Source organism: Vespula vulgaris, chromosome 7 (assembly GCF_905475345.1).
Source record: "Vespula vulgaris chromosome 7, iyVesVulg1.1, whole genome shotgun sequence".
Lineage (NCBI taxonomy): Eukaryota > Metazoa > Arthropoda > Insecta > Hymenoptera > Vespidae > Vespula > Vespula vulgaris.
The window spans coordinates 8407489-8427500 of NC_066592.1; the positions used below are offsets into that span (position 1 = coordinate 8407489).

General features: G+C 40.8%; 1 protein-coding gene across 2 annotated transcripts in view; it reads right to left on the reverse strand.

Annotated features, from left to right (window-relative positions):
• The window catches only part of LOC127065425 (cytoplasmic polyadenylation element-binding protein 2), a 139846-nt gene that overhangs the window by 117151 nt on the left and 2683 nt on the right, over nucleotides 1-20012 (reverse strand). For both annotated transcript variants that reach the window (XM_050997742.1, XM_050997744.1), the window contains exon 2: nucleotides 8357-8468. In XM_050997742.1, coding sequence (XP_050853699.1) covers nucleotides 8357-8468 — 112 coding nt within the window. The remainder of the gene's footprint in view (nucleotides 1-8356; nucleotides 8469-20012) is intronic.

The following is a 20012-nucleotide window of genomic DNA, read 5'->3' on the forward strand; positions in this document are numbered from 1 at the left end:
GTACAATAACGAGAGAGAGAGAGAGAGAGAGAGCGAGATAAAGATAGATGAAAAGAAAGAAATAGAGAGAAAAAGAGAGAAAGAAAGAGAGAGATGGAAATTTTTACCAGACAAGGACATTCTCGAGAAAGGTCAGAAATCGCGGGAATCTCTAATTAAAGTGAGCGACTCGAACTAAATCCATCCATCTTAATCGCAGCTCGTACCACCGAATTCTTCCACCTCGTCCTGTCGTATCCCGATTGGCTACGGGTATGCAAGTAGAAGAGATCGATTCTCGGTTCGAGGGGGCATTCGTTAATGGGCTCCGGCCTGGAGACCGCCTGGGGAAAGAAGCTAATTGCAAATGCGCCATATACCAACGACGACTATGACTCTACGTCTACGACTACAACGATGACGACGACGACGACGACGACGACGACGACGACGACGACAACGACGAGGACGAAGCGACTGCTTATTAATTTCCCTAATGAATTGACTGCAGCGAGGCTCGCGGCAGAACGTCTGTCCCGCATCTACGATAATCGAACGATTAAGTGCCAATTAATCAACAGAGCGTTCGCAGCTTCCGTGCTTATCAATCGAAAGTCTCTCTCTCTTTCTCTCTCTATCCATCGTTGAGATCTCGTCGACCTGTTCAAGAGTCACCGTATTCCTGACAAAAAGAAAAAGAAAAAGAATAAAAAAAAAAGAAAACAGAAATTCCCTATGACTTCGATGACGTTTTGAAAATGTCGTTTAAAAAGCTTTTCCTTGGTCTCTCTTATTTTTCTTTTTTCCATCCTTCCTTCCTTCCTTCCTTCCTTCCCTCCTTTCATTTCGGTTTCCATCGATTTTACAAAGAATAGAAATTCTCGTCGTTTCTCTTTCTCTTTTCGATCGATTCGCCAAGGCAATCGATTACAGACGTTCTCACGAAAGCCATTACCCAACGGAAACGTTAGAAGGATTACCCGTTCGAATATAATACCCCAGCGAGAAGTACTCGACGCGAGAATTTTAGCGGTTACACGATATTAATAGGTCTCGAACGTTCCACGGCAAAGATGAACTCTGAACCGGGAAATGCAATACCTTAACAACAACGGAGCCTGGTATTATCCTTTCGAGGCTCTAGGGATACTTTGCAACTACATACGCGATACCTTCTTGTACTGTTGTTTTCCCTGGACTTGTTGTAATCCGTAACAAAAGGCTAACAATGCATCAGACGAAATAAAAGTCCATCTTGGTAGATAGAATAAGGATTTAGAGGAGTGTCAGACCGAAGACGGTTTGAAACATTTAGAAATGTCAAACCGCAAGGTATAGACTTGGAGCACCGAAGGAAATGCTCATCGGAATGAAATAAACTGCATAACTATTCGTGTTTCGCTGACTCGCGAATACCACCTAAAAAGGAAGAAAGATAGATAGAGAGGAAAAGAGAGAGAGAGAGAGAGAGAGGGGGGGGAGGGGGATCACTTTTTTTGCGGTTTTCTTGCGGGAGCACGGAAAGAAATCTTGCGGTTACTCGAAGATACGGTTCGAGAAACTCTTTACTTCGGAGGGGGTAGGCGGGGGAGGAGGAGGGGTTAGATCGGTGACTTTCGCCCCGGGAGTTTGACCCAAGATCATAATTGATTCGAGGACCGAATAAAAGAGGTTGACGGATTCGCATTTAGATCCGTTGAACGTTCCGACTATAATCCGAGTTTTAACAAATTTAATATTTTATGATGAGAGAGAGAGAGAGAGAGAGAGAGGAGGGGGATATAAAATTGAATAAAATATTTGATTGAAATGATTGAACAATGAAATGTAGAATAACAGTATTAAGCGACGATATTATATAACAGTATTAACCAGAGTATATCAAAAAGTTTCTCGCCTGGTAACGTAGATGTGCACATTAATTACGATAAATGACACGACCTTGAAAAGTTTCCAAGCACAAGGTCAGAAGAAAAGGATTCTTCAATGTTTTGGCAGTAACGTTAGGCTGGCGTCCGTTCGTCTGGCCATCGTTTTCCACCGGCTCTTTCTCTTCTGGTCTCTTCTTTCCTCTCCCCTACCACCACCCTTTTTCTACCCTTTCTACTCTTTAACGCAAGCCTTTGTCCCTCAGGATATTTGCGGAGCTTTGTTTTGCGCGACGGCTTGCATAGCGGCTTAAATATACGCTCGCTAATGGCACGGGACATAGACACAAAAGATACCCCTGGATGCCGACAAATGTTTATTTATAATTTGACTATGGTCAAGAAAACAGTAGGGAATAGTGGCGCCGTGTGGAAAAGCAACGGTGACATTTTTAACGTTATTTATTCCCTTTTCGTACTCGACCTCGAAAAAGCAAGTTCGTCGAAAGAGCACCTCGCGAATGTTGCAAGCTCATGGAAAAAGAATTCTCGTTACGGCCGGCCCAAGGTTGTTACGAGAAATATAAGCATTCCGATTGGTGGTTAGCCGTGAGTTGCAAACAGTTCTCAAATAAAATAATTCATCTTGCGAAACGCGTCTTTAGAGACGTTTGCGCTATGAAAACGACGATCAAAAATCTTGCCAATTCATATTAAAGCGTTGAACGTTGGTGTCGCATCGAAACGCATAATTCCGTTAAGAAATATCACCGATCGACGGCACCTGCGCATCAGCCAAGCGTTCGATCTTACGCAGGTAGCCCCTGGATGGCAGCACCGTTTGTTCCATATACAGGTGAAACAGAGATCGGTGATAACATGGCGATGTAACATGGCGATGTGCCACGCCGATAGATGGAGACGTGACTAGCCTCAGGGTACGGCGGGAAACTATGAATTTGACTGGAAAAGGAACTTCGTTGTTACTCCCGTCGGAATAGTATCCAGATACGTTTCCCGAAATCCAATGTTCTAGTCGGTGTAGCCGAAGGGCTCGAGACACTTTATTGCAATGTTGTTCCCGACGTGATAGGAAGGAACGACAAGGATCCTGGTAAAAACGAATAGATAACAGGTGTCTGTCTATTCGCTTGGTGACTCGAAAATCTCGAGGGTGCTTGCATTAAGGAAGAATATACGAGACAAGCTTGCGCTTATTCGAACGTGTACAAAATGAGAATACGTTTGAACGTAGCCAGACGGAAGAAGTTTCTTTCCCAAATAGACACACTCGAATCTAAACTCGACGTGAAACGTTGATAAGAAAACATCAGAAAGAGAGAGAGAGAGAGAGAGAGAGAGAGAGAGAGAGGAACTGGGGTATCGACTGATAAAAGCACGTGGCAACGATATTATATACCTAACGAGATAACGAGTCCATTAAACCAATAACGAATATTCTATCCGTATCGCGCAAGTTAACGAAAATTCTTAAACGTAATTATCTATTCTCTTCTCTCCAAATGCACGAACTGAAAGCGTATGAAAATAATGAAGGTTGAGCGTATAAATATCTTATCCCTGGCGGTAGAGCGTTGGTGGAAGAAAAAAAGAGAGGATATCGATCGTGAACAGAAGGAGAGAGAGATGGAGAGAGAAAGAATTCGATTCGGTTCGAGTCGCAAAGTGGTATATACATCGGATAGCAGTCTAGCAGTGAGAAAGTCAGAAGTATTCTTGGCAAGAACAGGCCAAACTCGCGCCTCCAAAATCGATTATATTTATCGGATTCCAAGAGTCCATTCTTCCGGAATGGTGACGTGTCTTTGGAAATAAGTCCGATAACTCTGTTTTACGAGCGCAAGCTCACGTCGGACAAAAGGAACCCTAGAGGCTTTCCATCTCGGTTATATCGAAGGACGTCCGAGAAAAGAAGTGCGAGATAACGAGGATCCAAAGGGTCGTCGTAGCAGTCTAGAAAGGGTTATCTAATAAGCTACCTCGAAAGGGTTACCTTTCCCCGTGTTTCAAAAGAATCAAGCTACCCTACCACCTTACCACCCTATCACCTCACCCTCCCCCACAAGTCCCCTCTGGCTTCGCTCTCTTCTTCCTTCTTTCCTTCTTTACTTCTTTTTTCCTTCTTTACTACTTCTCTTCATCGAGCTAGGTTCCCTAGTATCGACTGCGATCGATAACGCCCGTATCCACGATTCCTCGTATAATCTTAGGCAATATCGTATCTGGATGGCGCCACCTCGTAACCGGCACGGCACTCATCGATGAAACCGGCGACCCCAATCCGTGATTTCCATCGACCATTGAAAGTCGGAACCATAGTAAACCCTTCGTGGAAAAGGGATCTAACAGGGTCAGAGAATGTTGCACCGTCATCTTCCGGTAGGGAAAGACCTTTTTTGATTTTGGCAAGAGACATCCTCTCGCTTTTTTAAATTTTTAGATAGATCTTTATACATTTAAACGAGAAGGGTGGATTTATAATTTGATCCGATAAAACGTTCAAATTTGCTACGCTCTGTTTGAAGTACTCTGAGATAAAATTTCTGTAAGCGAGAGACTTTGTTTTTAATAGGTAAAGAGGAAAAAAAGGTATTCGAGAAAGGTAGACCAACGTAATGTGCAATCGGATGAAACCTTAGATGTCTCGAAAGTACCGTTAAAACCACCCCGCCCCTCCAACTTGGCAGCCCCGACCGCGTAATCGATTACATGAAAATCGCTGTCATAATATAGGTCAAACGACGTATCGTAAAACGTTCAAGGACGTTAAATGTACTTTACTGTTTAGCGAACTTGTATATACAGACGTCTAATAAAATGGCTCATTGTAATTGTAAAAGAAGCTGTAGCTAGAAGAGAAAAGAATATGAAAATAAGAAGAAAGAAAAAAGAAAAGGAAAAAGAGAAAGAAAATTTGCCGATTATCAAGAAATCGCATATGTTCTTCGTCGTTATCAGCAGCAAATTTTGTTCGTTGACAAAATTGAGAAGTATCTTGCAAATAAGCGAAATGATTTCTAAAAAGTCAATTACATTCGTGTTTTCATCTTCACGAAACGACGGAGAGTCACTAAGCTACTTGGCAGCTTTTCCATTTTCTAATGCCGTCGGTTTTAGCGTACTTGATTGCAACCTCGAGTGATCTCAATGGATCTAAAAACGGGTACTTGGAAACTTGGTGCTTTTCGTGATCGTAAGCTGACCGATATTGGTCACCGAAATGAGTTCTCGCGTGTGCCTACTGTCCACGTTTCTTATTCGTAGTCCTTGCGTGTGAAAAAGATTTATGAGAACCTGACGATGACGTAAATCACCTAATATATAGTTCACATACCTTCGGGAATGTGGAGCTATTTATAAGCGATGGTAGGTAAAACGTGGATATAGGTGACTGTGATTCGAATAATTCTACATAAGCGAGAAAGAGAAGGAGAGAACGCGAACGATCGATACTCTCTACAGACAATTAACCTGGATCACGAAGAGCAGCAAAAACAATAAAAATTCAAGTGAATTCGTCTACTACACAAATCGGGAACTCGATATTCGAGTCTAACGTCGATTCTCAAAAGTTCTATTGCAAAGTCTTTGGAACAAGAGCTTACATCCGTCGCAAAGAACAAGAGTGAGAAGAGAGAGAGAGAGAGAGAGAGAGAGAGAGAGAGAGAGAGAGAGAAAGAGAGGAGTTTAAAAGAACGGACTAGCCGAGGTTACAGCGGGATTTTCTAAGACTTGACCTACTATTGCAGTTTAAAGTGTCGTGCTGACACTTCCCAAGATGGCGTCGTAGAAAGTACGCCCACTCAGCGGAGCCTTACAATGCTTCTAGAGAGCTTTTTGTTCTAGAATAAAGAGCGTCGTACCCGGTCTGAGTTATACACACTTTTGCTAGACCCTTTGCGCATCGCTGAATATCCTGATTCTTAAATATTGAATGCAGCTGCTTGAACGTTCATTCAGATTTGACGAAATTTACAATGAAAATGACTTATTGAAAAAGTATCGATAATACTGTTCTTCAAACTTATATTACAATATAACACATATTCCTACGAGAGAAAATATTTCTCTAAAAGTTCTATCTCATTTTTTCTTCTCTTTCCTATCTTTCTTTTCTTTCTTCTCCTTTTTTTTTTTTTTTTCTTTATCGAATTCACAAAATTCTATCTCTCTATTGTTAGACATCTATAAAAAGCTTCGCTTTACACGAAGAATAATTTTCAACGGTGCGTTGTCACTCGACAAGGACGTCTGGCTGTTTTAAAGGGATCCCTGAGAGAGCAAGGAATGAATTAACGAAGACATCGAAACCCCATTACTTTCGCGGTGGCTTCGGTAGGTTTTAATTGCGGATAGAAGGTGGAAGGATATTACAAGTATGGCACGGATCCAACTGCTTTGGATCCGGAAAAATAATAGTCCGTTAACTCGGCAGTCTGTCCGTCTATCTCTCGCGAGAAAATCATTCAACCTATTTGCAGGCTCTCGAAGAATTCTCTTTCTGTCTGTCTGTCTCTATCTCTCTCTCTCTCTCTCTCTCTCTCTCTCTCTCTTTCTCTCTATCTCTCTCTTTCTTTCTTTCTTTCTCATTCTTCTTCGTCGCGAATTCGTGTCTGCACTTGGAAAGGTATTCGGTCTTTGACTTTCAGCAGTAGAAGGACAACGACTACGAAGACAACGTACTCGTCCAACGGATTGTTATTCTCTGTGGCGTTGTTGTCCCGATCGACCATCAGATTTTAATTGCGGACAGAAGGAAGAGCCGTGAACGCGTCGGCTTGCATTAAGTAGAAAAGAACCGTCTTGGCACGGACATTTCCAGGCTCTTGGAAGATAATAATTACGTGATACAATATAGGCGCCGGTCTGCGCTGGTGTCACCTTTCTCTCCTTGTTCCGTGGACAGAGAGGTAGCACTTTGCGTTACTGGGGTAACGAGGAGGATATTGCTGGATAATAAGTCGGTTTTAAAAAGCTGGACGGTACAATGGATAAAACCATTTTCGTTTTTAATGAACGAATGAGAACAAATGAAAGACCGAATGGTGGAAGTTATTAATCGAAAACTATTTTCATCGGTGATGATGTTAATGTTAAGAGGCCGTTAATTGACCTAATATTTTTTTTCGGTAAATCGCTTCAACGCAAGCTGCTTTATTTTCAAATGACTCTCTTCCTCTCTCTCTCTTTCTTTTTCTTCAAGGCTGGGAAAGAAGTTCGTTTGAAGTTTCAGCTCCTGAAAGATGGAGAGAATCTGTGATTTTGTGCCGAGGGTTTCTCCCCTTCCTTATAGTCGACGTTGACGTCGTCGTCGTCGTCGTCGACGTCGTCGTCGTCGTCGTCGTCAGTGGCGGCGGCAGCATCGTCGTCATAGGGTTTCGTTGTGGGCGAACGACGAAGGAGAGCCTTGGCGATGGCACCCTTGCCCTTGACTGCAGGCGCGAGAATGCTTGTCTGAGGGTTGCCTGGACTCCCAGACAGACTGGGTAGACGCAAAAAGGAAAGTGAGAGAGAAAGAGAGAGCAAGGGGGAAAAGGGAAAAGCACCGACGAGACGCGTATCGTCCTACAACCCTCCGTCCGCCTACTCCTCTTCTGTATCTTTCATTGCTTCTATGCCCGAGCACAGTGTCTATGTATAGTCACATAGAATCGTCGTTCATGGTGTCCGGACGTAGAGCAAAAGTAGAGTCGCCTCGAGTGGAGGGTGTCGAGAGGACTGACGGAAGTTTAAGTGCTCCTTCGGCTTGCTCTCGCTGGCTCGCTCTAGCACGCATAGTTAACTGACTCGACCTGTCGACGCTATTGCCAGAGTTGGATGTCGATCTCTAGGAAGCAACCTTTTCTTTGAACTTTCGCAGCACTGGCGACGTTGTTAGTCTCTGCTTCAATGGCATCGCTAGAATTTACCAATGATTCTCTCTCTCTTTCTCTCTCTCTCTCTTTCTCTTTCTCTTTCTCTCTCTCTCTCTCTCTCGTCGAGTCCAACGCTATCGACATAAATCCGTCGACATTGTAACTAGTTTATTCGGGATACCGAGATTGGCCACCTGAGTACCATGGTAACGTTATCCGCTTATGGAAACGCCTAACTCGTCCAACGTTGCGAACTATCGACCAGCATATTGTTTGCGTGTAACACGAGCTTCTACCACTCGTGGGAATCCTTTTAAGAAGCTGCAGAGTACCTCTCCTGTCGTACTTAAGTGAGAAATCGCTCGGAGCATCTCAGCGGAGAATCGTAGAATAACGGTTGCGCGCACGCGTTTCTGGCAAACGCTTCATCGAATTCTTAATGCATTCCAAACCGTGCACGAGCCAGCAAACGAGTGGATTCTAGCCGTACAGCAAGAATTCGAGAGATTCTTTGAATTCCACTTCGTGGGATTCCATCAGCATCTACCTCGTGTTACGTATCGCACTTTATACGGTTATCAATGTTCACGAATTTTTTCTAATTAGGATCTGAACAGATTTATTGGTACTCACCTTTTAGATGTTCAGGAGTATCAGCAGCGCCGGCTCGCATGATGTCGCTTAGATAATGTTCCAATGTCCGCATACTGTCCAACGGGGAATTTCCATTGGCCGTCATACGATCCTGAAAGCAATTCATTCGTTAACCCTATACTTTCGATAAAAGAATTCGTTTTATTTGTCGGTATCGACATACACGAATAATAGATCCATCGTAAAACCACTTTTCATCGCAAGATAGATATACTTCTTAGGAAGCTCATATAAGTTAGCCCGCACTTTGCTAGCCAGAGGCACCCTGAATCTCGGTCCTTTCATCGCTCTTGCTATTATCCTTAATCGAAATGAGCTCCTCTGGTCAAGAAAAGACTTTTAGAGACGGGCGAGCGAACAGACAGAATGGCCGTCTCGCAGACGGCAGAGGAAAGAAACAGAAAAGACGAAGAAAGAAGGAGAGAAAGAGGAAAAAGAAAAAAAGAAAAAGAAGAAAAAGAAAAGAGAACTAGCCGACGGTGGTGATGGTGGTGACGATGGTAGCGGCAAGAGTAACCTGAAAGAAGACAGAGGCAGCAAGGTGAAACAGAAAGAGGGTGTAGGACGTGAAAAAAGAGAGAAGAGCTCGTAATAGACCACTTTCGACGAAGCGGAGTGCAGTTAATGCAAGGAAGCATTGAAAAGTCTTTTTCCCCTTCATCTCTCTTTATTCTACACCGAGTTTTCTCTTTCCTTTTCTTTTTTCCTTCTTTTTTTTTTCTTTAATCGCGAACCACGTCACACACTGTTTTCGTTAATAAGAAAGAAAGAAAAAACATAAAAAGAGGAGCCTTGACTGGACGATGTAGCAACGATAATAACGATGGAAGTGTCTAAAATATCTTGAAAAAAATTCATCTACTAAGAAATTCAACGTTGTTCCACTTTCATAGATTGATTTTCTTCCTTCTTCTTCCTATCCACGCAAACGTTTCGCAATTCCTTGGTAGTATTTCACCGATAGGACTTCAACAGAAAAGATCTCATTTGAACGTAAACCAATAAGTTTCTACAATGTTAAAATGGTTACATCGGCTTACGTGAGTACATTCGTGCACGTATGTACTTACGTATGCATGCATGTATGTACATATACATGTATACACTTATGTATGTATGTGTATACGTACATATACATGCATGCTTGAAACGTATATGCTAACAATAAACTGCAAAACAATGAGAATAACAACGAAATACGGGGCAACGCGCGTAAACCCTTTTAGGTGATTAAAACTCACAAGGAAAGTATTCGAAAAGCACTTTGGTATTCACGCACAAGCATCTACAATACTGTTTCAACGATTCGGCATCGAGAAGAAAAGGGGTGATCGTGTTCTCGGTACTTTTAGCGGTTCCTAAAGTACCACTCCTTTCGTCGGAAGTTCGCCACCCGCTTTCACCCTACCTACCATAGGCTCTTCGCACCGTCGCGTCGTGAAAAAAATAAAGAAGAAAGAAATAAAAAAGAAAAGGAGAGAAAGAAAGGGTCTCACGAGTTATGAGTACAGGCAGGAGCTTGGTAAACGAGCTACCGAAAAATGCCTGCCCGTATCCTTTGACTCTGACCAATTGAGAAAAACGAGCGAAATATAACGGAAAATAAGAGCGGATGATGAGATGGTAGGAAAGAAATACTACTTGACACGTACAAATATCGCAGCTGTGTCTATTTCCTCTTTCATACCGATTCTTCTATTTCCCTCCTGGGTGGCGTGTAATTGTCCGCTTGTCCTAGCGTGAATGATGCTTCACTGGTTCACGTTGGCAACGCGTTTTTATTACGTATAAATATACAAGGTAGACAATTAAACAGTAAATTGCACGTCTATCAAAGATCATTGAAGACGAAATGAAATTTTGTGAGGATATTCGGTCCAAAAGAGATCTCGATGGTTCAAATTCAGACGATAAAGGTACAATGTCAAGCGAGTAGGAAACCGTAAAAGTTTGTAATACCGATATGTCTACCTCTCACCACGATGTTCTCATTTCATTCCTTTAACAATGGTGCAATATTTCAAGCGATCCTGTACGAGGAATTCGGACGTTTCTTTTTCAGTGATATGACCGTGACATTTATTTGGTCAAGTCTGGTAGGTCGGTAAAAGAGAAAAAAAAGGAAGTCAAAAGGAAATGAAAAGGAACGAAAGGAATATACATGCAATCTGGGAATCCAGGGATCTATTTTCCGGAAGTAGAGGGGCACGAAAAATAGGAAACACATTCCTGAAGCTTCGACGTCAAATAATCGGTCCATCTCTCTTCACTGGATACGAGCGGAGGTGCAAAAGGTGGCCCCACCTTTTCCACTGGCTCTTTTCTCGTCTCTTTCGAGCTACCTGCAACCCCCAGACCGCACGCTTGTTCATCCCTTCTCTCTCTCTGACACACAGACACAGACACGGATACAAACAGCCAAACACGCGCACACGCAAATACGCACACGCACACGTACATACACAAGCTTTTCTAACTTCTACCCTCTCCTTTTCTCGTTTTCTACCACTGAACGAACCCTCTTCTTCCCCTACTCCTACCACCGACTTTACCCCTACCCCTTAGCGAATCACTCCCACTTCGCCTTTCCAGTAAAGCCACGGACGTTCTAGCTCCGTTCCAACCCACTTCCCCTTCCTTCCTACTAAAAGTATGCATACAAGCACGCGCGCTCGCGTTCACCTAACACCTACTCATTAACGAAAACTCACACACACGAGCGCGTCCGCGCGCGGGTTCTCTCGTGCGTACTATCTGTCTCTATCGAACTCACAGCGCACGCTGTATAGCGTTCTCTCTCTCTCTCTCTCCCTTTCTCCCTCCCTTTCCCTCTCTCTCTCTCTCTCTCTCATACTCTCGCACAGCACCGTGGAAAATCAATATAGGGAAACCAGGAAGCAGCAGCAGGGCGTCGACAGCAATCTCTGTGCAGCCTCCAACCCAGTACCGCCCTTCCTCTCTCCCTACTCTACTAGTCTGACCGCTCCACCCCTTATTTTACCACCCCTACAAAGATATCTCGATCCTCCTCTGTTTCTTCTTCCTTTTCTTCTTCTACTTCCATCGTTCGTTTATCTCTATTTCATGTTTATCCATGACCACCAGATTCGTTCCCACGAATAACTATCGCCCCGTTTTCTTGCCCCACTTCTTTCTCCTCCCCTCCTATATCTTTCTATGTTCGACCTTTTTTTTTATCTCCTTTTTATTTTTATTTATCTCCTTTTTGTTTATCCATCCAAGCCTCCGTTCTTGTTTAGTTTCCTTTATTATGTATCCTCGTTCAAAAGGTAGAACGGAATAATTTCAATTTACTACCCTTATCGACCGTCCTACTATTTTTGGGGCAGCGCCGGTGCTGCGCCGCAAGTGCTGCCCTCTTTTCTCGTTTGTTTATCCGCGGTATAAAGGTCAGAAGTTGTTCCACTTACACGAGCCATACCATTGGCTTCTTGTTGCTTCACCCTTCCTCCTATTCTCTCTCTCTCTTTCTCTCTCTCTCTCTCTCTCTCTCTCTCTCTCTCTCTCTTTCTCATTACTTTGAACCCTCCATCCTGCTTGTAGTATGTCATTAAATGAAATCGCGAGCAAACCTATTCATTGTTACGTGTTACGTATTAATAGATATATACACCAACTCATACATATTATACATGAATCGTTTCTTAATACCTATTGCTAGTCATGAACCTTGAACGATGACACTCTTGACCACCGTTGATTACCACCAACCCAACACACTATCGCCAAAGTCAATACTATTACCATTTCTACTACCACCATTCCAAACGTTATCGTCGGCGACGTAACACTTCCACCCCTCTGGCTAGGATTCACTGCGCAAATTTTCTACAACGTCAGAATAGGGAGAATGCACGAGGAAAGGAAATGCCAACGGATGACTGGAAATTGGATGATCTGGAAGGAGTAACGAAGAAAACAGTTCAGTATCGTAGGATCGTACGAACGGGCCCCGAACACTCGCAATATAATTTTTATATTATTTTCATTAAAATCAAAAGAAGAGAGAAAAGAAAGGTAAAAAGGGACGAACAAAAAGTAACTAGACGTTTCTAAAAATGCATTTCACGAGATAACGAACTGGTGAAAAAGATTTTTTCCTTCAAGATCTAGACTCCTCTAATTCGAGAAGCAAGTCGTAATTACGTGCGAGAAAGCTTCAAGGGCCGAAGACTAGGGTGTCGCAAAGGGAAGACAAGAGTACCGGAAGTTACAGAGAACTTTCTTTCTCGCACTTTCACATCTTCGTCGGTCTAGACACGGTTGTTCTTGCGTCTATCTTCTCTCCCTTGTTCTACATACGTTTTTGTACTTGACGAGTCCTCTTTCTTTTTTTTTACACCGTGTCTCGCCTGACGCACAATCTAGCGTATACATACATACACACTCTCATATATATATATATATATATATATAAAAACACCTGAGAGGTACACTAGTCGACCTCTCAAAGCCCGACTGTATCTCAGAACACAGAATGTGCACACGCACGCATGCACGCATACACGCATGCACTCACACATACACGCATGCACTCACACACGTATTGAAGTTGCATGAGGTGCTATATGCTTTACAAGGTGTGCGCTTTCACCGCGACTCCCGTGGTACGTCCATTAGACTCCGTAGAGGAACAATAATTATTATGTTGAAGGGAATACTACTAGTGGCGTCAAGGGTGAAGATGTACGCGTTATACATGTGTATATTTGTAAGAGAGAGAAAAAGAGAGAGAGAGAGAGAGAGAGAGAGGAGGAGGGGATTAAAGTTTGAATGGGAGGTATACGAAAAGAAGTAAAACAAGACGAAGAGAAACACAGAGGAATGAGAAGAAACTCGAAGGAAGAATGCTGAAGAGTCACCGACAATACTGGAAGACTTTTTAAGGTATATTGTGCGAACGCTACTTCCTACTCTTACGTCCCTTTTAAACGTACCATAAGCTGTTAAGGGATACGTTCTGTACGTGATTATATCAATAATAATATCGAGTTAAGGCCACTTTTATTCTTTGAAGATAACATCAATCGATTGAACATATTACGAGAGAGATAAAAAGAGAAAGAGAAAAAAGACAAAAATAAAGAGAAAGAGACAGATAGAAAGAGAGAGAGAGAGAGAGAGAGAGAGAGAGAAAAAGTTTCAGAATACATTTTTTATCAGCCCCAAAGCGAATACAAGAGACACGATAAAATTTCTCGAAAAAGAACCGCGTCATCGTAGGTCGATAAAATTGTGCTCTGGAAGGCTGATTTCCTTCGCGTAAGATTTATAGATAGCCCCCAGGTCCGTCTTTCTCCCTTCCCTTCTCGTTGAAGAAATCTGCTGACCCGAGGGGTCGATGCGGTATTGCCGGAGTGAAGATCACCGATAGAGCGAGGGAAGGGTGTGGAAGAAGAGTATACAGGGCAGACATAGCGTAGCCTGGATCCCTAGGCGTGTACGAAAGAAACGATTCCAGTCAGCTAGCGCAAAGTAGGTCACTTCTCTCTCTCTCTCTCTCTCTCTCCCTCCCTCTCTCCCTCTCTCTTTCTCTCTCTCTGTTTCTCTCTTTCTCTTCGTTTCTGTCTCTCTCACTCTCCAGGTTTCCCTCTATCGATAGAGTAGGACACAGAGAGTTGACAGAAGAGAAAGGGGTGGTGCAGCAAAACGTACAGGGTGGTAACACTGCTGCGGCATAGAACGATGGCGGCAAAAGGGTGGAGAATGCGGAAAACAGTGGCGCCAGTAGTCGTTTCTCTACTGCAGATGATAGCGTACCTGTGATTGCGCTTAATTATATGAACCTACGTGACGGAGCATGCATTAAGGAAATCTATTCCGTTCTTTATGGTTACCCTATGAAAACTTCATGCCATTATCAGGTTATTGTTTAACCGTTTATCTTTTTCCGGATATCCAATCTCAACGAATTTTCCATCGGAACTTTTCCGTTCGTCGTCCACGAAACTCGACTTTAGAAATTACTAGACTTTGTTTCGTGATCGATAACATCGAACTTCCAACGTAGAAAACGTGAGAAAATAACGAAGTTTCTAAATTCTACAAGACCGTGTTTATGTTCGTGTAAAATCTAAAGAAAACCTACTTTATCGATATCTAAATATACTTTTTGCGATCAACACGATCTATCTCTATCCAACGACACGAAATACGAATAACGAAGAGTAATCAAGGATGTCCCTAATAACACTCGGGGTATCATTAATCAAGCTTCACTAGCTTCGAAAGTCATTCTCGAAAGGTGACACGTTGTCGTTCCGAGGGGATCGTAAAAGTTGCTATAAACATTAGCCTGCTTCATCTCGGTTTCTTTCAACGACAAATAATTTATGATGATATCGCAATTGCGTGACCTATATTCAGTAATTTCTAACAACGATGTAGCGAGATAACAATTAGAAATTGATCGTTAGCGCCAACTAAGCAATAAAAACAGGCCTTACGAGGATCCACGAAAAACTATTCGTGGATTCCAAGGATCCTTGGCTAGACCACTTCGTGCGGAAGCTCCGCGCGAAAAATCTATATCGCGCGAAAGCAGAGTGGTGACCTATAAACCTCGTACCGGGTCACTTCGCACCGGCGCACTCCCGAATTCAAATAGGGCGGATCTTAAAATCGGGCTAATCACTTGGGACCTACTGTAAGATTCCTCTGGAGTCCTACTTTGTGTTTTTCGACGTTAAAAAGGTACTTTTGTTCGAAGATAAGTTTCTAATAAAAACGTAGAGATATGGGTCGATAACGATCCCTTTCGTAGCGTATATTTTTTATGTTATATGTTCGATTACTTCTTTTTTTTATGCTATACCTATACATCATATTATTCCGTGAATTTTTTAATAGAACGATACGATTTCGTGCAAATTATTTAACCTTTTGCATTATAAGGTCATCTATGTCATGAAACAATATTTTATATCTTTCTTTAAAACTTGTTTGAGTCATCTCTTACGTAATACTTCATTTACGTAATTAATAAAACACACAAATTAGCAGGAAAATTTCATTTAAAAATTACTTTCAAAGTATTTTTAAAGTACTAGCGTGTATATATGAAATATTAAAAGTAGAAAAAATCAAATCAATCTTGGTCGAGATGAGACTAGGAAAATAAATTAAAGTGCAAAGGGTTAAAGAAAATAAAAAAAAAAAAAGAAATTAAAAAAAGCAACGGCCGTATCAGCTGATAAACGATATCGATATTAGATTATTAGTGCTTGCGCTCAAGGTCGAATTACTATTAATTGACGCGACACGATTAACATCTTTGTCGAGCATGTAACGTATGATACGAAGATGTTTTTCACGACTCGCCGCACCTAGAGCAGAAGGCATAAATAAATTTCGTCGCGTTACCGTGTTAAATGATTTATCGTGTCAATCTGTGACTCAAAAATCGAATAAAATTTACATAGTAACGGTATACAAAGGTCACGTTCTTATCTTCATAATAATAATAATAATAATAATAGAAAAAGAAACCAAAGCATTCTGTTCTGTTAATAAATTCATTGTGATCATGATCCTAGATAAGAATAAAAAGTTATCATACTCTAAAAAAAAAAAGTTATCATTCTTTTCTTCCAAACTTTTAACAGGATATAATTATTATTTAGAAACTGATAAAGAATTTCTCAAAAAATATTCTCATTTTATACGTATGTGTATTATGTATATGTACGCACACACACACGCACATGAAATATATCGAACTAAATTATCATCTTTAATCGAAGTAATTCTCTTTTTCTTTCTTTTTTCACGAGTCAAAAGAACAGCCTTTAGGTATATCCAACGCACGTTCACGCCTACCAGCTAAATAAAAAATAAAATTGATCAAACTCGTACGGGCGACGAAGTACTACGAGTTAACGCTCGCTTATCAATTTTCCTCGTTTGGTTTACCAACGCATCAGTTATTCTCGCCCAGCATATTATCTCTCCCCGAAGGCGTTTAGGCAACCGGCATGTGATTATAGTAGATATTATGTCAGATCAATCATGCGCTGGAGGCCTACGAATATGGGAAAATTGGAGGCACGTAGTAAATCGCTCCAACGTCTCCTTCCATCTTGCATTGATAATAACAACCTAAGTTATAACATATGTATATATAGCTATATATGATTCACACACACACATTCACACACACACACACACATTATATCACATATATAACATAATCTTGATAAAGCAAGCACCCTTTTCGTTCGTGTCCCACGTTAATGTGTCGCATAAAAAGGTCTCCACGTTTTTCCCGACGAAAACTTGACGGAAACTAGGACAAGGTTCTTTTAATACATCCAAAATCTAGAACGAGATATCGAATCGCTCGAAAAATTTAGGATTATAGGCCGGAAAATATCGATAAGTGCTTTCAACCGTGCACGTTGCATTCCGATTATTTTTGATCGCGTTCTCGCGAACAAAACACACATCGGACTGATTAACTTTTTAATATTTTACTATCGACTTGTTTGATCAACTTAACCATATTAATCATTCCAATAAAGACTTTTTCATTAACAAAAATTATAGATCTCGATAATTGCTGATTGTCACGTACACGTTTTTGCTTAAACATTCCATTCTCGATAGAAAAATAATTTTATGATTATAAAAGTTAATTTAATTTATATTTTTTAAATCTCATTTAATAATCGTGTAATATTTTAGAAGAACGTTCTAATTAACTATTATTATATATATATATATATATATATATATATATAAAATATCTATTAACATAGATATATATCTATTAAGAATGCTCTATATACAAATTTCAGCTTGATCAGCATACGAGGATCGGGTTTTCGATCGAATAGCACAGTAGGATATATATTTCGCGTTCTTTCATATTTATATCGAATTTTTGTATATATATGTGTATGTTTATGTGTGTCTGTACGAGCACGCGCACGCGCATAGTCAGAACGTATATCTTGTAACAAATATACGACGTACAATTCTGCACTATCGACGAGTATACGACGACGAATGGGTTTCCTTTACCTTAGCCGAGCGGCCTACTGCACGTGTCCCGATTCGCTCTTCCAAGGTGAATGACGAACGATGAATTATCGGACTTCAAGCTCGCCGCCATTTCTTCGCTTTGTTAAAACATTCTCTCTCTCTCTCTCTCTCTCTCTCTCTCTCTCTCTCTCTCTCTCTCTCTCTTCCACACACACATTCTCTGTCTTCCTCTCTCTCTCTCTCTTTCTCTCTTTCTCTTTTTATAATGGGTCACATATTACTTAGTCGTGTTCGTTCCATTCCGTGAACGATTTTCTTGCTTATCGATATTAAAGCTTTTTTCCATATAAAATCAAGATATTCATCACGATTGAAATATATGTATGAATGAACGAGGAAGATAGAAATAAATATTTCTTTCGAAACCGGATGAATATTTTTTTTATAAAAATTTGTAGAGCGAGTAACGCGGTGGTAAAATAAGAGAAAGAGAGAAAGAGAAATATCAGATTTATCAAAATTTGATACCATCTATCATATTTCTCAGGGATTTATATATATGTATATGTGTGTGTGTGTGTGTGTGTATGTATGTATATAAATATATATATATATTGTATATTATATATGTAACATATTGCATATATATTCTATATATAATATATAATGTTATATATTATAGACGATATATTCGAATTTACGCTTCCAGACCTTTTCAAATTAGAAAATAATTTGAGCGTGTATCGTTACATAAACTATGTTAAAAACTATACTCGAATTCCAGTTAAAACTCGGTTCTAGAAGGTTCTCAGTTAATAATCGTATATACGTTTACGAGTTGATCGATTTGTCACACTTAAGGTCACTGGTATCGATAAAATGCAACGAATATTATATGCAAAGCAATTTCTTTTTCTTTTTTCTTTTTTCCTTTTCTTTTCTATTTCTGTTTTTTAGTATTCTTCTTTTTGCTCTTTTAATATTCATATCGCATAGATACCTAATATGACAAACGTTTCTCTATTGCGGCTCAAATGCGAGGACGAATGAAACGTAATTACCGGTGATTAAACAAACTATGTGGTATCTCGCAAGAATTGAAATTAATATTTCGTCGTTACGAAAATTATTTCAAGTCTTTTTCTTTTTTTCTTTTCTCTTTATTCTTTTTTTTTCTTTTTTTGTTTCTTTTCTCTTTAAATAAACCGACGGATATTTAATATTCGATAGGACGACGGGACGAAAATTAAGATGGCTCATATAACGAGACCTGCCATTTCTCTCTATCTCTCTCTCTCGGTATAGTATGCAGCTCTCTATTTTTGACGGAGCGGTTGAAAATAGCTGAGCTTAAACTTCTGCTAGACACACTCTCTAAACGTTTGTACGTGTACACGTATATGTGTGTATGCGTTGAAGCAAACGACGGCATAGAGGAATTGGGTCAGAATTCAACGACGAAGTGTCTCTCTCTCTCTCTCTTTCTTTCTCTCTCTCTCTCTCTCATTCCCTCTCTCCCTCTCTCTTAAGCACATTTTTTTCGATTTATCGATCGAATTTATTGATCCTTACACTACGTTGCCCCTTCGAAAAATCATTGAAGCTCGTGAAAATTTTCTATTTTCTCTCTCTCTCTCTTTCTCTCTCTTTCCTGAGTTACTAAGTTCTAGTTTTCTAGCAAACATCGTAACGCGATACACGTAATTTTCAAGTAAATTCTACCAATCGAGCAACAGCGGCGACCTCGTTCGTCATGTCATTTTCCGTTCTCCATAAGAGGAAAATATTTCACGGTCGGATTTTTCCAAGACGGAGAGGGGAATGGGGAAATTGTGAAACGAAGAAAAGAATATATCTCGTATAAAGGCAACGATGTCACACCAAGAGCACAGAGTAGCCGTACCGACTGTTGAAACAGCCGTTGCACTGTCTAAATTTAAATACGAGTCTCTCTCTCTCTCTCTTTTTCTAACTCTCTCTCTCTCTCTCTCTCTCTCTCTCTCTCTCTGTCTTTCTAACTCTCACACTAGTTCTCTTTCTCTCTCGCAAACAGAGTAGTTGCATAACCTGGCATGAAATACATGCACCGGCGCAACCCACGGAAGTCAGACCCAAGCGTTGAACACCTTTTCGAAGAGACCTCACGATTATTACCGTACCACCACAAGCCGAGAACGCGAAGTACACGCTCTCCTATAGCTATATCTGTGCTGGACGATCGATAACGCAATACCACCCGACTGAAAAGTCAAAAGAACACCTACGCCGTCGCTCTTGACTGCGTAACGTTGGAAATAATAGTCTTTTATTTTGCTTAGATGAATCCCGATCTTGTGTTCTGCTTATTGAAATTTATAGGTTTTCCATATAGTTCGAGAAAGATTATGAATGAATTTATGGAATGCCTAGTTGAAATATCTATCGTTAATGGTAAATTAGTAATTAGATGACAAATAAAGAAAGTCCTCGATTAGTAATAAATACGATTCATTGCAAAAGACATCAATGAATCGATCGAATTTTCAATTTGACGTGGTACGTATATGTCAGTCTTTGTGTCTACGCATAGATGACAGAGTGCAAAAATATTATAGCGATGGAAGGGAGACCTACTGTTAATAGCACAAACAAC